This window comes from Mastacembelus armatus, chromosome 5, assembly GCF_900324485.2.
Source record: "Mastacembelus armatus chromosome 5, fMasArm1.2, whole genome shotgun sequence".
Lineage (NCBI taxonomy): Eukaryota > Metazoa > Chordata > Actinopteri > Synbranchiformes > Mastacembelidae > Mastacembelus > Mastacembelus armatus.
The window spans coordinates 18,916,711-18,939,334 of NC_046637.1; the positions used below are offsets into that span (position 1 = coordinate 18,916,711).

The 22,624-nt window shown below is 40.3% G+C and overlaps 4 protein-coding genes across 7 annotated transcripts; 3 read left to right on the top strand and 1 right to left on the bottom strand.

Annotated features, from left to right (window-relative positions):
• Positions 1-168: 168 nt before the first annotated feature.
• On the top strand, positions 169-3,585 carry ift52 (intraflagellar transport 52 homolog (Chlamydomonas)). 3 transcript variants are annotated; one of them, XM_026307155.1, is made up of 14 exons: positions 169-245; positions 611-789; positions 924-1,011; positions 1,186-1,315; positions 1,440-1,515; positions 1,690-1,761; positions 1,854-1,980; positions 2,088-2,171; positions 2,289-2,357; positions 2,442-2,596; positions 2,672-2,759; positions 2,889-2,997; positions 3,084-3,229; positions 3,313-3,585. In XM_026307155.1, exons 2-14 carry the CDS (start codon positions 671-673, stop codon positions 3,352-3,354), a joined length of 1,305 nt encoding a protein of 434 aa, XP_026162940.1. In that variant the 5' UTR covers positions 169-245; positions 611-670; the 3' UTR covers positions 3,355-3,585. The 3 variants fall into 3 exon arrangements, with proteins under 3 accessions (XP_026162940.1, XP_026162941.1, XP_026162939.1); XM_026307154.1 differs by having other exon boundaries at positions 238-369; XM_026307156.1 differs by lacking the exon at positions 611-789 and having other exon boundaries at positions 223-369.
• Positions 3,586-5,053: 1,468 nt separating this feature from the next.
• mybl2b (v-myb avian myeloblastosis viral oncogene homolog-like 2b) lies at positions 5,054-10,286 on the top strand. The gene is made up of 15 exons (XM_026308079.2): positions 5,054-5,314; positions 5,718-5,814; positions 5,902-5,973; positions 6,080-6,172; positions 6,293-6,513; positions 6,627-6,759; positions 6,851-6,910; positions 7,025-7,237; positions 7,334-7,606; positions 7,699-7,841; positions 7,936-8,035; positions 8,112-8,222; positions 8,916-9,032; positions 9,112-9,243; positions 9,348-10,286. Exons 1-15 carry the CDS (start codon positions 5,295-5,297, stop codon positions 9,474-9,476), a joined length of 1,914 nt encoding a protein of 637 aa, XP_026163864.1. The 5' UTR covers positions 5,054-5,294; the 3' UTR covers positions 9,477-10,286.
• A 346-nt stretch (positions 10,287-10,632) lies between these two features.
• rpn2 (ribophorin II) lies at positions 10,633-19,105 on the top strand. Of its 2 annotated transcripts, XM_026307840.1 has the most exons (18): positions 10,633-10,738; positions 11,065-11,255; positions 11,412-11,507; positions 12,060-12,235; positions 12,350-12,425; positions 12,584-12,718; positions 12,861-13,037; positions 13,117-13,235; positions 13,555-13,660; positions 14,086-14,177; positions 14,267-14,381; positions 14,564-14,758; positions 14,854-14,940; positions 15,034-15,129; positions 15,590-15,665; positions 17,259-17,388; positions 17,955-18,050; positions 18,522-19,105. In XM_026307840.1, exons 1-17 carry the CDS (start codon positions 10,726-10,728, stop codon positions 18,004-18,006), a joined length of 1,932 nt encoding a protein of 643 aa, XP_026163625.1. In that variant the 5' UTR covers positions 10,633-10,725; the 3' UTR covers positions 18,007-18,050; positions 18,522-19,105. The 2 variants fall into 2 exon arrangements, with proteins under 2 accessions (XP_026163625.1, XP_026163626.1); XM_026307841.1 differs by lacking the exon at positions 17,955-18,050.
• Positions 19,106-19,696: 591 nt separating this feature from the next.
• Positions 19,697-22,148, bottom strand: ghrh (growth hormone releasing hormone). Its single transcript, XM_026307578.1, has 6 exons — positions 22,037-22,148; positions 21,699-21,807; positions 21,005-21,109; positions 20,307-20,411; positions 20,061-20,186; positions 19,697-19,934 (listed from the first exon to the last, which is right to left on the bottom strand). The coding sequence occupies exons 2-6, from the start codon at positions 21,776-21,778 to the stop codon at positions 19,922-19,924; spliced, it is 429 nt and encodes a 142-aa protein (XP_026163363.1). The 5' UTR covers positions 21,779-21,807; positions 22,037-22,148; the 3' UTR covers positions 19,697-19,921.
• Positions 22,149-22,624: the final 476 nt, after the last annotated feature.

The window sequence follows — 22,624 nt, forward strand, 5'->3', positions numbered from 1 at the left end:
TTAATATGCCGAAGTGGCTAAAGCTCGGCCAAAACACTAATAAATGCTTCCACTCCATTAAACAATAAGTAGCATGAGATGGCATCAAATGCTCCGGACATTAACCCAGGAAGCGGCTCTTATTCCTACTATTTTACTAGCTACTTGGTTGCTATGTGGTTGCTATGTGGTTGCTATGTGGTTAGCACTAGCGCCCATGGTTACCCCTGTCGCCCACAATGCATCACTTCTAGAGGAGTTTAGAGGTAAGTTGGGCAACGCTAAAGTGTTAAGGTCAACATAGGCAAAGTGAAATACATGTTATAGATACTGTGGGTATTTATACTGATAAATGCAAAGGAGAAATGTTGTCAAGCAACAACCTCTAAGGTAAGGTAACGACACCGTTATATTAGCAACACGGCTAACATAGCGTAAAATAACGCCTGCTATAATCTAGCTAGATAGCTAGCTAGTGTCTTAGCTAACAGTATCTTAAGAGATCAACGATGGACGCCCAGCCCCTTAGCTACATTAGTGACTAACTAACTACCAGGTTACAGCATTTTTAGTCGGTAATCAGTTCATAACTGATCAAATCGATGTAACTTTGAATTGCAACCTGTTTCAGGTGTGTGTTGTGTTACGTATAACGTTATGAGCCAACTTTCATGAGTGAACGGAAGAAATTATGGAGAAGGAGCAATACAATTCCGTGGTCTTCAATTCTTCAAAAAGAGAACTTTTTACCACGAGTAATGGATATAAATCCATGCAGAAGAGACTAAGGGCTCAATTGAAAATACAAAGGTAACGTGTTGTGGTGTAATTCTGACTTACGCTGTCTATGGATGCTTGCTTTGCCTTAACGTACTAAATTTCAAGTCGTTGTGCAGTGATACTGGGGGAACAATCTTATTTGTAAAATAAATGCTTTCTCATAGTATGAAAGAGGAGCTGTCTTTGGAGAGGCTGAAAGGTGTCAAGTTGTGGATAACTGCAGGAGCAAGGGAGAAGTTTACAGCGTCAGAGGTAAACAGAATGCTTTTTGTTTGCTTAAAACATATTTATTTTATTTTATGTACCAACTCTGTGTTGTAACACAAGACTGAGATGAAATAGCAAGCTTGTCAGCCAGGCCAAAATGTGCTTCTAAATTTCTGCACTCAAGTTTTCACAAAAGCATGTTTTTGCATGTTATTTCAGCTGGAGGTACTGAAGCACTACCTGGATGGAGGAGGGAACATCCTGGTCATGCTTGGTGAAGGAGGAGAAATTAAATATGACACCAATATCAACTTTCTCTTGGAGGAGTTTGGAATAATGGTCAACAATGGTGCGTACTGAAATTTGTTGAAATTAGTTAACGTCCCCTAAGCAGTTACAAGTATACTTGTTACAGTTTTATGAAATCGGTTGTTTTCTGATGTTTTTTGTTTTTTTACACATCACTGCCGTAGATGCTGTTGTGAGAAATGTATATTACAAATACTTCCATCCTAAGGAGGCGCTTGTATCCAATGGTGTATTGAACAGGTTTGTCGTTACAGTATAAATATTTCTCCTCACACAAACACACACGTGATTTCTATATTTTAACAAATACCAGTGTTTGTGGCCTCATTTGTAATGAATACACTACTCTAAAGTTAATTTGTCTGTAATTTCATACACATCAAAGTCACAGTTTTCTGCTGCCTTCTTTTTTAGAGAGATCAGCCGGGCTGCTGGCAAAGTGGTCACAGGAATCATTGAAGATGAAAACGTTGGCAACAATGCACAGTAAATTGTTTGCCTTTGTATTCATTTCTGATATGTTAAAAAGAGAATTAAGCTGGGTTTAAACACAAACCTTTCTCTATTTATTTATGTAGGGCTCTGACATTTGTGTATCCATATGGTGCTACATTAAGCGTGATGAAGCCTGCTGTGGCTGTTCTTTCAACTGGCTCAGTCTGCTTCCCCCTTAACAGGCCTGTCATGGCCTTCTATCAAGGAAAGGTCAGAGACATAATGTAGTGTTTTATCATCACTCCTAGCATATGCATTATATTCATGAACATACTCATGAAACGATATTGAAAGATGTTGGGTCATATCTTATAAAGGAGGCTGGGAAACTGGTTGTGCTGGGCTCTTGCCACATGTTCAGTGACCAATACATAGACAAAGAGGAGAACAGTAAAATTATGGTGAGTTCATTTGTTTTTTTTTTTTGAATGAACACACACCTGGTATAGGAGTACTGCACACTCTTGTTGAATGTTATGGGACATGATTGCATTTTTTTTTTTTTTTCCCCATTCCAGGATGTTGTACTCCAGTGGCTCATGACTGATAACATTCAGCTGAATCAGATTGATGCAGAAGACCCAGAGGTGAGGATGTCTACTTACCAGAAGAATGACATCACTGATGCCTTTTAAATGAGCTGACTTCCTTCTTGTCCTTTTGTCCATTAGATCACAGACTACACTATGTTGCCAGACACTAAGTGCTTGTCAGAACATCTCAGAGTGTGCTTACAGGAGGGTGATGAAAATCCCAGGGATTTCACCTCCCTCTTTGATATGTCTTTGTTCAACTTGTCAACCGACACTTTACCCCAAGTCATCAGGTGAGCACACAAAATATTCCTGAGATTATTCCACAATCAGTGGTTTTCTTGTTAGCTAAAAAAAGTTTTCTGCAGTTCTTACAAGCAGCTAAATGTCAAAGATGAGCCACTTCAGCTGATTACACCACAGTTTGAGACCCCTCTGCCGCAGCTTCAACCTGCTGTAAGTTTTAATTGTGCATTCCTGTAGCCGTTGTTTTTCCATACATAACTTTAGAGCCCTGCGCAACTCAAATGCTATAATACTTTGCTTCAAACCACACATTTAACATGGGTGTCTTTGCTTTGTCAGGTTTTTCCCCCTGCCTTAAGTGATTTGCCTCCACCTATGCTGGACCTGTTTGATCTAGATGAAACATTTTCTTCTGAGAAAGTGCGCCTAGCACAACTCACTAATAAATGTAAGTCTGGTTCTTAAAGTAACTTGTCAGATGTTGACAGAAAAGGTGCTTTGATATATTTTTTCCTTAAACGTCTCTGTTTACAGGCACAGATGATGATCTTGAGTTCTATGTGCGTAAATGTGGTGAAATTCTGGGGGTCACTTCGAAATTGGGTAAAGATCAGCAGGATGCAAAACACATCTTGGAACATATTTTCTTCCAGGTTGTAGAGTTCAAGAAGCTTAATCAGGTGAGAGTGCCTTTAGATCTCCTACAAACAACTTAGTATTATGCACTGAAGGACTTGTCTAAAAGAGATTTTACACGTTGCAGGAGCATGACATGGACACAGAGGCACCATTCACTCCACTGTGACTGGACTCTAACTGCATGTTTAATATTTTGAACTCTGCCAATGTATGCATCAAGAAGATGGGATATTTTGTAAAGGAGGTACTGAGACTGCTGTAGTACTTATGGACTTGGCAGTATCAGCATTTAAAAACTGTAATGTTAAAACCTTTTATACATTAGTTGTACTTCATTGTAGCAATGTAAAATTTTAAGATACACTTAACCAAATAAAGTTTTATTTAATTATTCAAATCTTTCAAGTTTTTTTTTTTTTTTTTTAAAAACAAAAGGGTGATCTGACTTCAGAGTTCCCCCACACATGGATCCTGTAAAATAAGACAAACTTAACATGGATTTGTAGATCTTGCCATAAAATAAAATAATGAAATGGTAAACTTAAGCATCTTACCTTTTATAGTTTCATGCCATATTTGAAAATCCACTTATTTGTGCATGATCCATGGTGGGTGCTAAAGTGAGGGCTGTAAACGTCATAGGTTTTCTTTTCCAACCTCTAAATTTAATCTATAATCGAGTGTGTAGAGACATTGTTGGTCATGTCAAGGAGAAACTTCAGCTAATGGATGTTGTGTAGATTGGCATTTTGGATTCCATGTTGACTCCAGAGCGCTGGATTCCATGCCAGGTCTGGGGCTGTTGTTTTCTGATTTAATCAAAGACACATCCCATGACATTTGAGAAAAAGCAAGGTCGTTGTATGACTGGTCACAATAAGCTGCGTTTTTCTTCTGAAGGAGTACGTAGGGAGTGGAGGACTTCTCCAGTAAAAGACCAGCAAGCTGACAATTCTCATTATCTTGAGCGTTTAAGCTGTTCACAGAAGACGCCTGTGGGGAAACACCAGGGTTTAATGGCAGACACAGAGAAGCCAGGGTTGATAGCCTGCCATCAGATCCATCAGCTAATGTGTTATTTGAAGCTGTTGATATTGATGGTTGTTCCAGAGACAATGAAGACAGAAAACTCTGTTCCCCCAGAAACGTTCGATCAAGCTCCGATGGAGAAAAACACTCGAAGCCTTTCATTTCTAAGACGTAAAACGTTATGTTGAGTGATTAGGCTTTAATGAATGATTCAATGTTTAGAAAAAAAACCCACATATCTTACCTTTATTAAAAATATCTTTCTCCATTGTTTCCCCAGGCCTGTGAATGGCAGCTGAGTAGGCAGGTGGTTTTAATAGCATGGGATCTGCATGTTAATTGACCCAGCTGGAGACTGAGCAGGTCATCAGTCCAGAGGTGGGGGGAGGGGAGGGGAGGGGTTAAAAGTAAAAGTAAAAGATAATTAAAAGTAAAAGTGCTGCTGATTTTTCTTTCAGTCCATTGACTGCCTTAAACATTTTAAAGCTATTTTTCTTTAAAGAGGTGTTATAATTTAGCCTATTCTAATCATGTGCATTCATTTTCGGCTGTAATTATTTTTCATTCTATACATTTATCTATGCAATTATATATCACTCTGTTTCATACTGGAGTAAAATGATAACCCTGTCTGAGTATTATGACCTAAGTTTAGTATTTTTAAATTATAATTTATATATAATTTTATATTTATATTCTAATTATAATTTTTTTATTAGTACAAGGATGTAGGCGATCTATGCACAAGAACCTTGTCATTTTACTTTGAAGGTACAAGCAGATGTTTTCTGTATGGCTTCACGTCCCTACGCGCACATCTAATGCGCAGTTGCGTCACTATCCGGTTCCTACGATAGAGAAGGGCGCGAGATAGAAATTCAGGAGCGCGGACAACTTGGGCGCTCTGCTGCAGCTGGTCAGAGGCTGCAATATTTCTGATTAATACAGCAGCACCGACCCTCCATCACGATCAGTGGCCGCTTCTAAAGGCTTTAGACACTCGGATAAACCCCTGCAGTACCGCATGTACATGCACATGACGAGTCACCGTCTGACTGTACACAGAAACAGAGGGAAATGTCTTGGTGGCCGCGCGGGTAACATGTTTATCTTTGTTGTACTTTACCATTGCTTATATTGACTTCACACGGGTTTAACTTCATTTTAGTGTTACAGAATTAACGACATTCAGTTGTCTGAGGTAAATGTGTTGTTATTTGGTCTAATATTTGAGTCCTTAATGGTACCTCGCCTGTGCCGCCCTTTTCCGGACAGTCACGATAAACAGCGTCCAGGATTTAATTAAACGCCTGACATATTTTCTGTTAGCTAACATAAATGACATAAGGCACTGTAAGTAACCCTGTAACTTAGTTTGCGACTGTGTGTTACCCGAGTGCCAGCTCACCATAGAAATAAACCTGATAATCCAGCTGTCCTTGCCTCGCCATAACCCCAGGGCTCACAGTAATCATGCGATCCCAACTGTTTGCTTCTCAGTGAGGATGGAGAGGAGGCCATGCAGCAAGACACTGACTCTGATGTGGCAGAGCAGAGAGACGGTGGCAAAGTGAAGATGAAATGGACACAAGAGGAGGTGATTGTCGTGACTTGTCCCTGACATTTGTATGTCGTCTCAGTGACCTCTGAACATAAACATGCTCATTTGTTTTTCTTTTAACAGGATGACAAGCTCAAGGCTCTGGTTCAAAAACTGGGAACTAGTGATTGGAAATACATTGCCAGCTACATACCAGTGAGTGTTGTTTATGGTAAACATCAGGACATTTGTGGTTATGTGACATTAAAGTAAATCTTTATTTTTTGTTATCTTTGAACCATCTTTTGCTGGTTTTGCTTAGAATCATACTGAACACCAGTGTCAGCACCGTTGGTTTAAGGTCTTGGATCCAGAATTAGTTAAGGGTCCTTGGACTAAAGAGGAGGATGAGAAGGTAGGTTACTCATTAACTAGCAATGCAGGGGCCTGAAATGTGACTCACTCACTCAACAGTATATCCAGTATGATTAATCAGAATTACTTGTAATTCTGATGCATACCCCTTGTTCCTCAGGTCATAGAGCTTGTAAATCTCTATGGCAACAAGCAGTGGGCAATGGTAGCCAAGCATCTGAAGGGCAGACTTGGGAAGCAGTGTAGAGAGCGCTGGCATAACCACCTTAACCCCAATGTGAAGAAGTCATCATGGACTTCCGAGGAGGACCTCATCATATACAAGGCTCACTGCCTGCTGGGAAACCGCTGGGCTGAGATTGCCAAGCTGCTCCCTGGAAGGTAAATACAGACTCCCAAATCATATAAGAGGATTAAATTGTTGACATGGTTTTGTCTGTGGAAATAAAGCTTTGCCTTCTCCACATGATTCATATTGTAATATTTATTCACAGGACAGACAATGCAGTGAAGAATCACTGGAATTCAACCATCAAACGCAAGTTAGAGATGGGCTTTTATGCCAGGGAGGTCTTTAAGCCTGATGAGCTTGAAGAACTGTTGGCACGTGTCAGTAAAGATGTACAGGTGGCTGTCTTTCCATGATGTTCTCCTTTAAGATAAATATAATGTTAAACTTTCTGACCTTCACCTGAACATCTGTTTTCTGATAACACAGATGCCTGGTTGCTCACAAGATATCGCAGAAAAAGACCCAGAGCAGAAAACACATCCTTCAGTAAGTGACCAATAATTTGAAAAATACTAGAATTTAAATACGGGACATTTTTGAATACTATGACAGCAGGCTAGTTATAAAGGTGAAAGTAAGAATATCTGTGTGACACAACAGGTAGAGGAAGTGCCAGCCTGGGCACCTGTTAAAGCCAGGCCGAGCAAAGCGGGTCCATCGAAGGGTGTCCCTTCTCCAAAGGACAGCTTGAGCCCCAAGGCTGAAACAGACACCTCAGCAGATGTCAGCTGTACCAACTGGGTGGTGGATAGTTCTGGCTTTCTCTCCCCTACTGGGCCAGCACTGAAGGAAGCACTTGATATGGTAGATGGGGTAAATATCTTCAGTACTCCACAATACACAGACACATCTGGAATTCTACTGGTTATATAACTGACAACTAAAATACGGTATCTCTTTTACTATGAGGACATCGATGGCTGGTGCAACCTTGCTGCCTTTGACCTGCCCGAGGACAGCCCCAGCCCAGAGCGTCACCAGTTTCGTCTGGAGGGGAGCACCTTGCAGGAGTTGAGTAAGGGCAGCAAGGGGGAACTCATCCCCATCTCTCCTGGAGGTGTCACGCCGCCATCCATACTGAACCGCCGAAGCCGAAGACGCATCGCCTTATCTCCAGATGCCAGTAACTCCATGACTCCTAAGAGTACCCCTGTCAAGATCTTGCCCTTTTCACCATCTCAAGTAAGTCCTCATTGCTCATTCTGTTGTTTAGGGAATGCTGCTGCTCATAATGTCACAGGAAGTGGTTTGCTAATCAACATATGTTGGTCCAGTTTCTTAACATGTGGACCAAGCAGGACACTCATGATCTGGAGAACCCGTCCCTCACATCCACACCAGTGTGCAGCCAGAAAGCCATCGTCACCACGCCTCTACAGCGGGACAAGACACCCCTCACTCAGAAGGAGAACTCACTGTATGTGCTCTCTAACTCAGATCTTGTGACCTGGGTCAAAAATGGTATATGTTTTGACTTTGAGTCTCAATGTTCATATTTTGTGTTCATGTAGATTTGTTACACCCAACCACAAGTCTGACCTCTGTTCGACCCCACGAACTCCAACACCGTTCAAAAATGCCATGGAGAAGTATGGTCCTCTGCAGCCCCTTGTGAGTCTCTTTTTGTGGTTTTCGGTGATTTCAGTTTTATGAACGCTGCCTAAATGTTGCTTCCTTCTTATCTCAGCCTCAGACTCCAAACCTTGAAGATGATATTAATGAGGTCATCTTGAGAGATGCTGGAATTAACTTGGTTGGTGTACGTTCGACACCGCCTGAACAAAGACGCAAAACGATGGTAACTATGATTGAACTTTATGATGGATCTTTTTTTAAACCCCCAGTAAAGGTATATGGTAACAGTTATGTGATACATTATATCATAGATAGCCAAAAAGAAGAAAAGTAATGAAACTTTGCTCAACATTACATTGACAATTGTAAAAGTCAATATAACCTTCCTCAAAACACTGAGTGGTGAGGACATTGCAGCTAAACCATTGTAAAGATTACTTTGAAAGCCTTATGAATAGACCACAGGTGGATAGCTTTCTGCCACCATGAAAAAAAAAACATCACAGTAATTCTGTTAAAGCGGCAGAGGACTTTTAATATGATGGTTAGATGTTTAGACTGTAAACCCACTAAAAAAAAAAAAATAATGCATTTGCATAAAATTACAGAAACTAGGAAAACACCTGTTAGCCTAGATGTGAAGCAAGGGTATAGCTTCTTATTTTTAGTACACAGGACAAGCAGGTGTTGGCATACAAAGTAATGAAGGGCTGGAAAAGTGTGGCCTGTCTTCAAATATTTTACTCCATGAAAAGCTGATGCATTTCTGCCCTCTTCATGACCCAAATAAAACACATACCATAAGGATACAACCCTGTGACTATTACAACCCACTGTGCTGTGTTTCGGAGTCTAATAAACTTTAAAGACATATGTTCATTCAGCCAACCGGATTTTTTAATTTTTATTTTCCTAGCAACGTCCTCCAATGAAAAAGGTGCGGAAGTCATTGGCCTTAGATGTCACGGACAGCCAAGGGATACCTGCATCCAAACGCAAATCCATGAAGATTGAAGCCAAACACAGCATCATGGTATTAAAAAAAAGGGGGGGGGGTGATTGTGTAATTAGCTTCTTGTTCTTGACTTTTTGTCGTCCTTTTTTATCCACAGGAAGAGCCTGTGATGGCTTCCCTCAACTCTCCATCATTTTGCACTAAGCGACATGAAAATATTTTGGATCAGGGCTTCCTATTGGGTCCTAGTGACAGTGCTATATTTCCCAATATGGTGACTCCAGTTCCAGTGAGTTCCAGCTTTAATCTTTAAAGAAATCCATGTCCTCATGAATAGAAAATGTCTTTTACATTGCTCTACTAACATAATTCTGCTGCAAATTTTCATTTCAGATGTCAAAAGAGTGGGAGACAGTTGTTTGTGGACAAACTAAAGACCAGCTGATAATGACGGAAAAGGCCAGGCGCTACCTTCGCTCACTCAAATCCCATGCACCCAACCGAGCTCTAATTCTGTCCTGAGACATGTCTAGTCTTACCACCAATATGTTCATGCATTCACAACTTAATGTTAATTCTTACTTTTTTGTGTCGTTATGTTGGAGAAGAAGATGTGTAGGTTTAGTACACTTTTTGAACAAGTGATGAGAAATCAAAACCAGTGTGTAGCTCTGTCAATTTGAAAAAATGGTGGTTTTAGATTTAGTCTCACCAGTGGCCTTGCATTAGGCTTGACAAAATGAATCACATGTAATACTGTTGTCTCCTACATGTGTTTGAAAAGAACAATGAAGGTAAAAATCACGGCTATATACTTTTGCTATCACTGAAAAGACATGGTTTTACATTGTATAATGTGTCTAATTTAACAGGGTTTTAAAATTGTGATGAGTACAAACACTCATGTTGAATCTTCATATCTAGTGTTAGATAACATTCTGTAGTTTTGATTGTGGAAAAAAATAGATTGATCAGTTTAGGGGTGAACTACCTATGTTAAAAAAATAAGTGGACCTTGTCTTGTAAGACTTGCTAAGCATGTATGGCTTGATAATAGACATCTCAACCTATTAAAATGGAAACTTCACACATGGTAAATTTGACATCTGCTAAAGGTTTAGTGATAGGAGCACATGCCAGTGCTTAGCAGATATGACCCAACACAGTGATGAGTACAACCTCTTTTATGCAATGTTCAAATAGGTAGAGGTGTAATGGGGACTATTATGTCATTTGGCACTGTTTGTAAATATGTGGCGTTGTATGTTTTTATTTTATCATACAACATTTGTTAAGAAATTTAATAAAATGCCAATAACATGCCCAGTTTAATCAGTTTCTCCCGATTATGTTGCTACAGCACTAAACACTTTTATATGGTATGGTATCAAGTGTAATTCAGCATTTGACTAGTTTCAGTTTGCCTGGGTGTTGCATTCAGAAATATCTTTATGGCACACTATATGTATAGTTTCTGGTTACATGTAGTTTACCCATAAATGCCTGGTAGTTTTAAACGCTATTATCGAATGCACTACAAAGTTTGGAAGTATTTTAGTCAGATTCCATATATTTTTTATATTTTATGAGGGTTGTCATATAAACGGTATTGTTTTCCGATTGGCATAATAAATTTACACAAAAACGATTCAATATCTTTTACTTTGAAGGGTAAGATGTTCAACCGGATATTATACGTCTGACGAGAGCTCGCCCCCAAGATACCGGAAGCAATCGTCGGTTTTGGTGACGCTGCATTAGACTGCGAGATATGGACCGGTCTTGTAAGGGGTTTTCTTTATTCGTTTGAAATATTATATGAGATATGTGTGTTTTTCGTTTTTACTGTGCAGTGTATTGTATTATTGTATTATCAGAGTTAAAACAAGTAGAAAAAAAGCAGCACCTTGTGCATGCAGTGTGCTGCTTCCTACTGACGTTAGCCTGCTCCCGTTTAGCTAACCTGCAACGAGCCAGCTAGCGTTACCTCAGTGAATGAAAACACATCGGAAACGACACTATTTTTCTCTGAAAATGCGCCTGTGCTTTTCTCTCCTTGGGGTGATATATAAATGCGGTCGGTTAACGGGCCTCCGCTCTCTGTCCGCAGGGCTGCTTGGGTTGCTCGTCCTCAGCCTGGCTCTTGCTGGAGCTCAGGCTCTCACGCCGACGCACCACCTCTCCCTGTCTGATGTGGCCCGACTGCAGCACCTCCTGAGTCAAGAGTTCACCGACCTGGAGTCCGCATACTATTCTGTTGTTGGTCTGAACAGGCTTGGAGCGGTGGTTCCTGATCACAAGGTAAAAAAAAAACAAAAACGTCCATTCTTTGGTAATTAAATGTGATAGATAACACTGGAATCAAACATTTGTTCATAAGTCAGGTGTCTGCATATACAGTTCATGAGGTGTTAATCATCAGTGTTCTTTGCCTGCAAAATGTGTTTTTACTTACAGGAAGTATGCCAGTTCCTCAAATCCCAGCTCGATCCCACCAACATTGACTCTCTCTTCTTTGCTGCTGAGACCAGTCAAGCCATTTCAGGATGTGAAGTATGAAATGTTGTTCTTGCCTTGATCTTCATACTGAAAAACACAATTTTAAATACAAATCAAAGTTTGTTTGGGCATACCTGGGGCATATTATACATTGTTTATGCATCGCAGTGGGCACATCACAGGATGTGCAACACCAAGTAGGCATATTTTAGCCTGTAACTTACTTCAGACAAGTAGCCAGACACAAGTGACAAGGGCAGGCACATTGTGTCTTGTCAACTCACACTCCTATGGACTGATGCAGGTGATCAAGCTCGGTCCACAGGGGGTGACATTTCCCTTATTGAAGCACAGGACATTTCCATGATTGTTTTGAAAAAAAATCAATACGAATCATTTTTTTCGTATTACAATATATATCACTAAAAAACATTGCAATGTCAGTTTCTCCAATATGCAGCCCTATATGTTTTATGATCAAGATGTTAAAAACCATCCAATATTTAATTACAGTGATTGTAAAATAACCATCTATGTATTTATTTTGACCCATGGAAAAATGGGCATTGCTTTGCTATAATGAAGACTCTGTTGTTCATTCCTTAGATCCCTGTGTCCAATGAAACCCGTGATATCCTTCTGGCAGCAGTTAGTGAAGACTCGACCATGACTCAGATTCATCGGGCTGTGAGCACACTCAGCTCTCTGGGGCTTCCTCTGGCATCGCAGGAAGTTGTTGGTGCCCTGACAGCTCGAATCAACAAGGAGGACAATGTGATGGCGTAAGTGTTAGTTTTGCTGATTTTGGAGTGCAGTTGTGTGGAGGTCCTGCAGTAGTCCGGAGCAAAAGATTTGAACATTTTGATTTACAACAAACGTATGTTCTCTTTGCACAGTATCACCCTCGCTCTGCAAACAGCAGCACGCCTCTCCCAGCAGGCAGAACTTGGAGGAATACTGGAGGAAATTGAGGTAAGTACTTTGTCAGCAGGTGGTGCTGTGGCACTGTTCTTTCACTCACAACGACAAACTTTGATGATGGTCATTACTATTTTTTATTTTTTTTATTTTTATTTTTTTATTTTTTAGCAGAATTAGGCTCTAACACACTTGTGCTTTTCTTCGCTCAGGACCTCACAGCACGTTTGGATGATCTTGGTGGCATCTACTTGCAGTTTGAAGAGGGACTCGAGGCAACTGCCATGTTTGTGACTGCTGCTTATTCCCTGTCAGATCATGTGGACATGGAGCCCCCTCTCAAGGAGGTATGATTACTGTTTGTCAAGCGTTTAATTAGCTTAAAACACATTCCTGAATTTCCCTTTAGGGATGAATACAGCTTATCTCATCTCATATCTCTACTTTTGTCTTGGTCTTTGAAACTAATGAAAGATGATTTGCCCACAGGACCAGGTCATCCAGCTGGTGAACTCTATCTTCAGTAAAAAATCCTGGGACTCTCTGGCTGAGGCCTTCAGTGTTGCAAGTGCTGCCGCTGCTCTCTCCAACAACCGCTTTCATGTGCCAGTCATTGTCAGTGCTCAGGGCCCAGCCACAGTGTCTCACAGCCAGCCAACCCTGCAGGTAGCTACACAGTTTTTGGACTTAACCTACTTACAGTCCTCTGCAATACATGGTGATGCTTTATCTGTTTCATTTCCAGCTGCTTGTTACTGATGTCATGTCTCAACCCCTGGCCTCAGCCAACGTGCTAGTGGAATCTGCGTATGCTGTGGCCTCCAAGAGCATCATCCTCAGCCAAGCACCTTTTACACTTAATGAGTATGTGTTGGTAGAGTGGTTACATGTTAATGTTAGCTTTACACTATATAGATAGATAGATAGATAGATAGATAGATTGATTTGTTCTGTCCACATAACCTTTGCACAGAAACGCAGTCTGAATGTTCATGTCAGTAATAGGATCACACAGGTATTTTTGTGTAATTGTAGATGTAATTCATTGACTGTGTAGATTATGTTAATGAAGCACATAAAGTTTCTTTATAAGATGTACCAATGACAATTTTTTTTATTCATTTATCTACATGTTGATTGGTATGATCATGCACTCAGTTGGTCTTTCTTTCTTCATTTTCAGTGGTGTCTTTGAACTAAACTTCATGTCCAGCCAGCCAGCCAGTGGATATTACCAGTTTACTGTTGCAGTGACTGGGGATAGCAGACTGGTTGCCAATCATGTTGAGGTGAGGTGATGGTAACTATCTGAGACATACCATTTCACTAGAATGAGCCAAGTGAAATTAAATTACTAGTCAGTGATTTACTGGTTCTAGTCATTTTTATGCGTGTAGTCATAAAGTATGATTTTGGCTTTTAAGTACCTTAGTGGAAGAGATGAAGCAAATGAAGGAAAAATGTGAAATGTGCTGCTTTTGTGTCAGAGGTGAGAGCTTGTCTGAAGGCTGTCCTAATTTAGTCATGAGTATGATAGTGGGCTGTTTAGGTAACAGCGTCCTCTCGCCCACCTCCTCTATGCATTCCAGTGGTCAGGCCACGACAGAGCTGACTCTTAACCAGTTAGTCTCCTCCTGTTCCTGTGCCCTCCACCCACCCACTACAGAATGTATGTAGTGATGTAACTATATGGTCTGACTCTGTTCACCTTTAGCTTAAAGTGAAGGTGTCCACTGAGGTGGTTGTTACTAACATGGACCTGTCTGTGGTGGATAAGGACCAGAGCATCGGCACAAAGACCACAAGGTTAGAAAACAAGCTTGATGAACGAATTCTGTTTTGTTGACAGTTGCCTGGCAGTGGAACACTAAATGCTTTTCTTTGTTTAATGGTAGAGTGGACTACCCTTCCAAAGCTAAGAGCCCCTTCACAGCAGACAGCCACCAGAACTTTGCCATGTCCTTCCAGCTGGTTGATGTCAACACTGGAGTGGAGCTTACCCCCCACCAGGTATGTAATCAGTCTTATTGTGAGTTGTTTTTTTTTTTTAAATAATTATTTGACCATACAACCACTGTGTTATCATTGTGGTTAGTCAAAACAATGATCAGACATCAACCCACTGTGACCAGTTAGCGGAACAGTGAACTCTCACTACTTTGAAAGCTGAATACTTATTCTGTCTGTCACAGACATTTGTCCGGCTGCACAATCAGAAAACTGGCCAGGAGGTTGTGTTTGTGGCTGAACCCGACAGTAAGAATCTGTACAAGTTTGAGTTGGACACGGCAGAGCGGAAATCAGAGTTTGATTCTATCTCCGGTATCTATACCCTCTACCTCATTGTTGGGGATGCTACCTTGGAGAATCCCATATTGTGGAATGTGGTGAGTCTCTGTTCAGACCTGGTGGTGATAATGAGGGTTAATCATTGATGTAACATATGAGAAGTTATTAAGGATGAGTTGTAATCTTTTGAAAGGCGGATGTTGTGCTGAAGTTTGTGGACGAAGAGGCCCCAGCTACCATTCAGCCAAAGACTCTCTATGTACCCAAACCAGAGATCCAGGTAATACTGATGTACATCTTATGATGATGGAGCATGAAACAGCAAGCAGTAGATATCAGTCCAGCACTTGTCATACCCTTCTTGTCTCTGCAGCATTTATTCAGGGAGCCAGAGAAAAAGCCTCCCACAGTGGTCTCCAACACCTTCACTGCACTCATCCTGTCTCCCTTCCTGCTTCTGCTCATCCTGGTAATACTGCAAACTTTCCTTAAAACTTTTACCTGTTTTGTTCTGTTTTTAGCTGTAGGTCAAGTTGTATATATAAAAATATTTTTTAAACTGCTTCTCTTATTTAAAGGCATACTTAACTTATTTTCGTTATTAATCACATTTTCAATAGATCGTTCAGCTTTGTTATTGTATACACTGTGGTCTCATTTTTTTTCTCAGAAAAGCTCTTCAGTAGGAAGCCTTCGTACACACTGAACAAGGCTCAGCCACTGCATGAATATAATGCTTGTTTTAATTTGAAAGCACAAAGGCTATGGTGTATTTTTTCCCGTGGCATTTTCAGTGCTGAGTAATAGTTATTGTTACAGTGGATCAGTGCATTGTGTGTTCAGTGGTAAACAGTTTTTCAGCCCTTTTGTCTGCAGCTCTTGCAGGGGATGAAAATCACATTGTCTTTTATTACCCCTCTCCTCTGTAGTGGTTTAAGCTCGGAGCCAACATCTCGAACTTCAGCTTCTCTCCCAGCACTATTCTCTTCCATGTGGGACACGCAGGTTAGTCCTCATCTTTGAAATGAGATGTTTGTCACAGATGCTCATTTTACAGCCCCTCATCTGTTGATGTTCAAGATCAGAGGTGAGTTGGCGTAATGACTGTGGGTGACACTGCAAAAAATAATTTATATTGGTCATGCATTTTTCATGAAATTCCACAGACCAGTGTGGATGTAAAATTACTCCCAAATGTAGTTGGGGTGTTCTGGTAGTTGATTATTTTCTTTACGTAATTAATTTTATTATTTTGGGTTATTTAAGAACAGAGGTTTTCAAAGACTTTAAATTAGAGGGCAGATGTGAGGTAAAGATCCTATGTAAGGTGAAAAGGACAGCACCATTGACGGTGTATTGGGGCTGGGCCTATATACGTCACCCACCAATAGTGTTCAATTCAGTTGCCATTTCAGCAGTCTGCAGCAGGGGTTGTCAGTGGCACGGACCATTACAGAGACCAGCTTTGGGGGCACTGTTCTGTGGTCTGAGTGGCACAGACCGCTGGCCTGTGTGGCGGCAGTGTGACCTTTCTGGTCCGTGCCTATCAGGTGTCTGGACTTTTGGAATACGTGATTCTGAATATGTATTTTTAACTGATATAAAAGTGTATGCGTCTTGTAATTGGGAGCTTTTTGCATGTATTTGCTGGTCGTCATGCTGTCTGTATTTGTAACATTTTTAATTGGCTTTTTGCCATTGTAACCAGCTCAGTGAAAATCTAAATAAAGCCGACCTGTCACGTTTTACATCTTTTAATATGTGTATCTCCACTGCCAGTAGTCTGTGCTACGAACCACATAGACCAAACTGCCGCGACACAGGCTAGTGGTCCGTGCCACTCAGACCGCAGAACAGCACCCCTAAAGCTGGTCTCTGTAATGGTCTGTGCCACTGACAACCCCTGCTGTATCTATTGCTAATTTACGTTAAATTTACATAATGATAAAATGCATTTCTCCAATACCTTCTGACGTGCTCCTGAATAAAAACGGCACGGCCCTCAAATCTTTGAGATTCCACATACCTGATAGGCACGGACCAGACAGGCCACACTGCTGCCACACAGGCTAGTGGGGTGTGCCACACAGGCCAAAGAACAGTGCCCCTAGAGTCGGCTCCTGTAATGATTCGTGCCACCGACAAGACAAACCACACTTTTGACTACAACCCCCTCTCCATTTTCTGCCATTGTGGACGTCGCCATGTTGCGTTATTGGAGCCAGAAGTACCATATTTGGACATTAAGGCCGTGTCTAAAGAACTTGGCCTGATTGGTTCAACCTCAGTTGTGGCTCAGCTTTTTTTTTTTTTCTTTTCTTTTTCAATGAGAGCCAGGGCTTGTTGGAGCCAGCAGCTACCTCCTCTATGGCTTCAAACCTGGCAGGGCATTGTTTTTCACTACATCAGAAAGTATAAAATATAGTTATTGTAGTGTCACCTTGCCTTCATTTATTGGTATAAGACACTATAAAAAGTCACAATGTGGCACCTATTTAGTTATGTTCAGCAGTTAATTTGACAATGTATTAAAGGTTGTCTTTATTACCAAGCAGTAGTTTGGACACTGTTTAAACTTTTTCTGTTGTTTGGTTTCAGCCATGCTGGGCCTGATGTACGTCTACTGGACCCACCTGAACATGTTCCAGACTCTGAAGTACCTAGCGATTATCGGTGGTGTGACGTTCCTTGCTGGAAACCGCATGCTGGCCCAGAAAGCAGTGAAGAGGTACGTCTTCTGATGGTGCTTGGCAGAAATGGTTCATAGATGGTCATTAATTCTAGACAGAAAGCCTAGCGTCTTTCATGTGATGAAGACTCAGGTGCTTTGGGGCCTCTTGGTACTTCTTAGCCCCAAACCTGAGAGAAAGTGCTTATTCTATATCTATGGCTCCTCTATTGGTCCCCAGAGGCTGATTTCAATGCCAGGCTCTCTACCAAGAGGAGAGCGTGTGCTTACTTGGACCATGAGAGGAGTGTGGCAGCAAGATCTGCCAGAGTGATGATCTGAATGGGCAATTTCTTCACACCATCAATATGTAGAGCCCTCCAAAGGCTAAAGTGAGCAATTTTCAGTCTGTCAATGACTGAAGATGTCACTCTGTAATTGTTCACTTTTCACTTGCTCTTACAACAGGCCATTTAACCCTTTGAGTAGTAAAATATTCCGATTACTGATTTCACAAATGTCTTTTTCTCACCTAGGACTTTTTCTTCCTTCTTTCCTGTCACGGGTAGTCTGTCTCTTTTTAACTCCCCTATCCACACCTCGCTGTCTCTTTACTCCTCTTTCAGGATTGCTGCAGAGCAAAGTAGTAGGTTGGCAAAGTATAGGAGCCTACGATAAAGCCCCTTTTGTAACAAATGAGTGGGTCGTGCTTCCAGGATGAAGTAAGGGCATCCTCATAGACTGCATCTACAGTGCATTTCCATAGCGGCTGGCAGCATGCATGGCTGTGTGGCACTCACTCATTCTAACTCCAAGTGTTACTATGTACTTGCCGCCCTCCCCCTGGTTTGCCTCTTCACTCATCCCACCATGATCATCACAACCATAGTCATGCCAGCACTTTTGTAATCCCTCCATTGTGGCTTAACACTCATGGTTCTGGTTGTTTGATTACCTTTGAGTGACATTTTCTGTGTTCATGGACCAGATAGTGCATTGTCTGAAACTTGGACATTTGTCATGAGAGTTTCTGTGTTCTACCCTCAAATTAATTTCTGTTTGTATGGAACGGTCCACATTAAATGCATGATCAACTTTTCAAAGATCAAGTGTTAATGAAGCCAGAAGGGTTTTCATTAATTTCATCATCTTATATCTGTAACAATTGTTTGCTTTTTATCTCTCTCCAACAGAACCGAGAAAAAATAAGGGCAGGAAAATTAAAAGAAGACATTGACGAAACCAAGTTTTTGTTTCCAAGGAGTCATTCAGCAAAAGCAGACTTTAAAAATGGCATGGCAGTTCAAGAATCAAATCGACAGTTTAACATGCAGTTTGTCTGTTTTGCCAAATGAAGAAACTTTGACATCATGGCATCTCGGAGGACAAACGCTGACACATTCTCCTACTGAGGGCTCTAAAGCTACTGATTGTTGCACTTCATCTTGCTGTGAGATTTGTCCTTTCTGTCCAACATGCCAGTGTTTTCTAAGTGAGCTGGGGTTTTTATTTGTGGAATTTGGGTTCATTTATGTTTTTGTACATTCCTCTCAATGCTAATTTCACCTCATAAGATGTAAGACATTTGAGCTGATAATAAACTCCTGGCAGTAGCACTGACAATTGGATCATTACTAATTATGCCAGTGTGTGTTTGCCCATTAAAAGCATCAGATGTATAGGATACTGAGTTCCCCAGAAAAATATTAATTATGGTAAATTTGAGGGTTTGATGTTTTTGTAATGAAGAGGAATTAAAGAAATTGAGGTGAATGAAGTTTCTTTGTCTTTGTTTTGTAGAGAAAAAACAGAAACCCAGAACATATTCTTCCAACATTGGTAAATTAAGTATATGTTCTGAATGGATTAAAACAGTGAACGTTGAATATAAAACAGGTTGGAGAGACAGAGGAAACTTGTTTGTTCAACAGTGTAGTTTTCCTATAGAATTTCCTTTGTATTTCCCTAAAAGTTGCTGAGATGGGTTTTGAAACATAGCTGCTTAACTTAAAGTTTCACAGAACTAGGCCTGTTCTTATTTTGTCACGAAACTAAATGCTAGAACATAGTTACAGAAACAAAGAAGAGCCACAGTCCTGGGAGCTCGTTTTAAATACTTTGTTATTTGATATTTTAATGTCAACACATCACATTTTATAAGATACTATGTTTTAAAGTGGATGGCTGGGCAAAGTGGGTGACTGAATAAGGGGTTTATATAATCATTCTAATCTGACCCTTTTAGGTATAAGATCTTAATCTGCAGCTATCAAAAAATGCAATGGTGTAAAACTGCAATATTATTTTAAATGTGACAAAGTGCAAACATAAAGTAGCATAAAATGGAAATACTCGGGTGTAAACTCCTTAAAGTTGGTATGAAGAGACTCTTAAAGTACATCATTCAAAATTTGATCACCATTATGCTCTGTTGATGTTATATTAGCCAATTAAAAGTTACATACTAGTATTTCTGTTAAAAGCGTGTGTGCGTGTAAATAACAGTTTGGGGGAAGAATGAGAAAAGCAATGATGGTTTATGAAAGGAGCACTAGCGAAGAGGACTGGCAGGCTTCATTTCAATTCACCAATCTCAACTCAGCAGCCTGCAAAGAGGAAGGTTGGGGTTAATGAAAGACCAATGTGTCATTATAGCTGAAAATAGGATTTTGGATTTTTTTATTACAACTCTGACCTGCCTGAGTGTGTTGGGCTGTAGTCTATTTATTTACCTGGGCCTCAAGACGTTCCCTTGGACTCCTCTGTATCTCTGGTTGCTTTGGATGGATGTCAGATCTTCTTTATAGGTCCCTTCATAAATATCTGACTGGCGTTTTACATAGCTCCCTCTTTCATCTCTGTTGTAGAAAGCACCAACAATTCACATTACCTTGTGTGTTTCTGATCGTATTCTGCAATGGCACTGCATTGCTTCTGTGAGATGTGCAGTACTGGTGTAACATCATTCTTCTACCTACCCCAGCCGTTTGCCCATGATTGTCTGAAGGAACTTCCTGGCAGAAATTTGTCCCAGGACTTTCCTGTAACTGTTTGTAAAGATGGCATCGGCGTGGCGTCCTGAACTGTTATCAGAGACCTTATTTTACTTCATTTCAGTTGTTACAAAACAGATAAATTTTAGTGCAATGAATTAACAACTAAAAGAAATCTATGTAATTTACTTATTGTCTGTCTGGGCATGCAGGTTCAACACATGCACAATTGTTCACCTTAAAGTAGGGGTCTCTAACTCCAGTCCTCAAGGTCCACTGTCCACTGTGGATTTAGAGACCCCTGCCTTAAAGGGTCAATTCACCCAAATAGCAAAACGAAAGAATATTTATTCACTTAACACAAACTCTCTAGCTATCTAGACACCTTTGGTTATTTGCTCAGACTTTGAGATATTCTTCTCTCAACTATCTGTAATTTTGTTTGGAGCTACGTACTAAACAAATAAATTCTCTCTCTGAACAAAATTCTCTTACTCTTAAAATGTAAAATTTCAAAACTGTAGCAAGACAACTTTCAAGACAAAGGAAATTTCTTGAATCTCTCCTGTGATGGGGTTGAGGCAAAAAATCTCTGAGGAAGTGCAGCTGTTTTATAATTTGGGTAAACCGATCTCTTAAGGCATCTTTTACAGCAGACACTCAGTCAATATGAACATTCTCACCGTAACTCTGCTCGCTCCCGAGGACGACTTGCGTCTTCCTGCAGCTGTTCCACTGGATTCTTTATAGAAGATGTCATCAGGATTGATGTGTCTCTCTGGCCAAACCTGAGAAATAGCACCATTAAAAAAAAAAACAAAACATATTACATCAAACTAATTCAATTTTCTACCCCATAACAAAACTGAGTTTTTTGATGTTAAACTTAGAATTTACACTAAGAAAAATATTTTCAATCTATCTGCACAACACTCTAGCTCTTGTAAAATTAAATATTCTGCTGCTTTGGCACATGACACTGTTATTAAAGTGCTGTGTAAATGTAACATGTTGACTAATTCTGACATCTTGACCCTTTTTAGCATAGCAAGTGCAGAGGGCACAGATGTGACATCCACAGCAGCCAGTGAAAAACTTGAATCACCATGAGCATGAATATTGCCATTCTTTTTATCCTGACACTGTTCAGGACTAAATAATAAATTTATTTTTAAAAATTTATTTTTATACATTTTAAATTTTAATAATACAGATCATCTCTACAGTAGGTTAGTGTTGGTGTCAGGGTTCTAGTAACAAAACTGTTTTATAAAGGCAAAAATAATTGTATTTTAAAAAAAAAAAAAGCTCCTAAAAATGTGTAATAATGGAAGTGAAGAAGATTTGAAGAATTTTAGTAAAAATGACAAGACTTACCTAATGGATGGGTAGAGTGGGGAGCCTGATAAAGACATGACCAGGCAACAAAACAGCAGCAGTGCAGCTTTCTCCATCATCACAGCTAGAACTGGAGAAGAGTGGACAGCTAGAATATATAACAGGAGTAGAAATTACATTCGAAAAAAACGCTGAAACTACATTTTCTTCAACCAGCCTCGTCACTCTGCAGAAGGGACTGAAGTTGCGGCAGGCAGAAGTGTATACTGTGATTGGAAAAATCAGCATTTCATTAAAAATTTTGAAAACGATCAAAGCACAGGTATTGAATATATACACACATACACAATACATTTACACTGTGTTGTCAGAGTTACCTTGATGTTAAATGTGAATTCTGAGCGGCTGTGTGACTTCTCTCTATTTGGTGCCCTCCACTCTCATCGTGCCTCACTGCCAGGAAAGACTGAACAAAAGAAATCCTGGAACAGTGCTGTTTGTTATCCCTGCATCCATGGTCAGTTTATACTGAACCTGTAGCTCCACAGTCACTCCCACACCCCCCTCTCTCTCTATGTCTCTGTCTCTCTCTCTTTCTCTACATGAGCTGAGATCTCGGCACACTCTCTTTTTCTTTTGTTATAATCTTCCTTGCTCAAATTTAAGTTTGCTTTATTGGCACTACGACGATGAAGCACAGAAATGCCAGTGTGTGGCGCGGACAGTTGGTAATGCAAATATAAATACAGGCTGGGTTAAAACAGAAAACAAATTAATACAACTATATATAGAATATATATATGGTGGGATGAGATAGAGCATACACTTTGAAATTTAAAGTACAGGTAATGTTATCATTTCTATCTCATACAACCATTATGAACATTTTTCATTTACCTGTCACTTATTTCAAGGAGTTTTGTTTAAGAGAGTCTGTTAGGGGATAAAACAGCAAGCAAACAAGC

Coding starts and splice junctions, on each gene's coding strand:
- ghrh (XM_026307578.1), bottom strand. CDS start 21,778: ATGATGGAGAAAGCTGCACTGCTGCTGTTTTGTTGCCTGGTCATGTCT. Junction 21,110..21,698: donor CCACTCTACCCATCCATTAG/GTAAGTCTTGTC, acceptor GCTATTTCTCAG/GTTTGGCCAGAGAGACACAT. Junction 20,187..20,306: donor ATCATGGGCAAACGGCTGGG/GTAGGTAGAAGA, acceptor TTTCTACAACAG/AGATGAAAGAGGGAGCTATG.
- ift52 (XM_026307155.1), top strand. CDS start 671: ATGGAGAAGGAGCAATACAATTCCGTGGTCTTCAATTCTTCAAAAAGA. Junction 2,172..2,288: donor AGGAGAACAGTAAAATTATG/GTGAGTTCATTT, acceptor TCCCCATTCCAG/GATGTTGTACTCCAGTGGCT. Junction 2,998..3,083: donor AGCACAACTCACTAATAAAT/GTAAGTCTGGTT, acceptor CTCTGTTTACAG/GCACAGATGATGATCTTGAG.
- mybl2b (XM_026308079.2), top strand. CDS start 5,295: ATGTCTTGGTGGCCGCGCGG. Junction 5,974..6,079: donor ACATTGCCAGCTACATACCA/GTGAGTGTTGTT, acceptor GGTTTTGCTTAG/AATCATACTGAACACCAGTG. Junction 7,238..7,333: donor CACTTGATATGGTAGATGGG/GTAAATATCTTC, acceptor TTTTACTATGAG/GACATCGATGGCTGGTGCAA.
- rpn2 (XM_026307840.1), top strand. Junction 13,236..13,554: donor GCACCTTTTACACTTAATGA/GTATGTGTTGGT, acceptor CTTCATTTTCAG/TGGTGTCTTTGAACTAAACT. Junction 15,666..17,258: donor CTTCCATGTGGGACACGCAG/GTTAGTCCTCAT, acceptor GTTTGGTTTCAG/CCATGCTGGGCCTGATGTAC.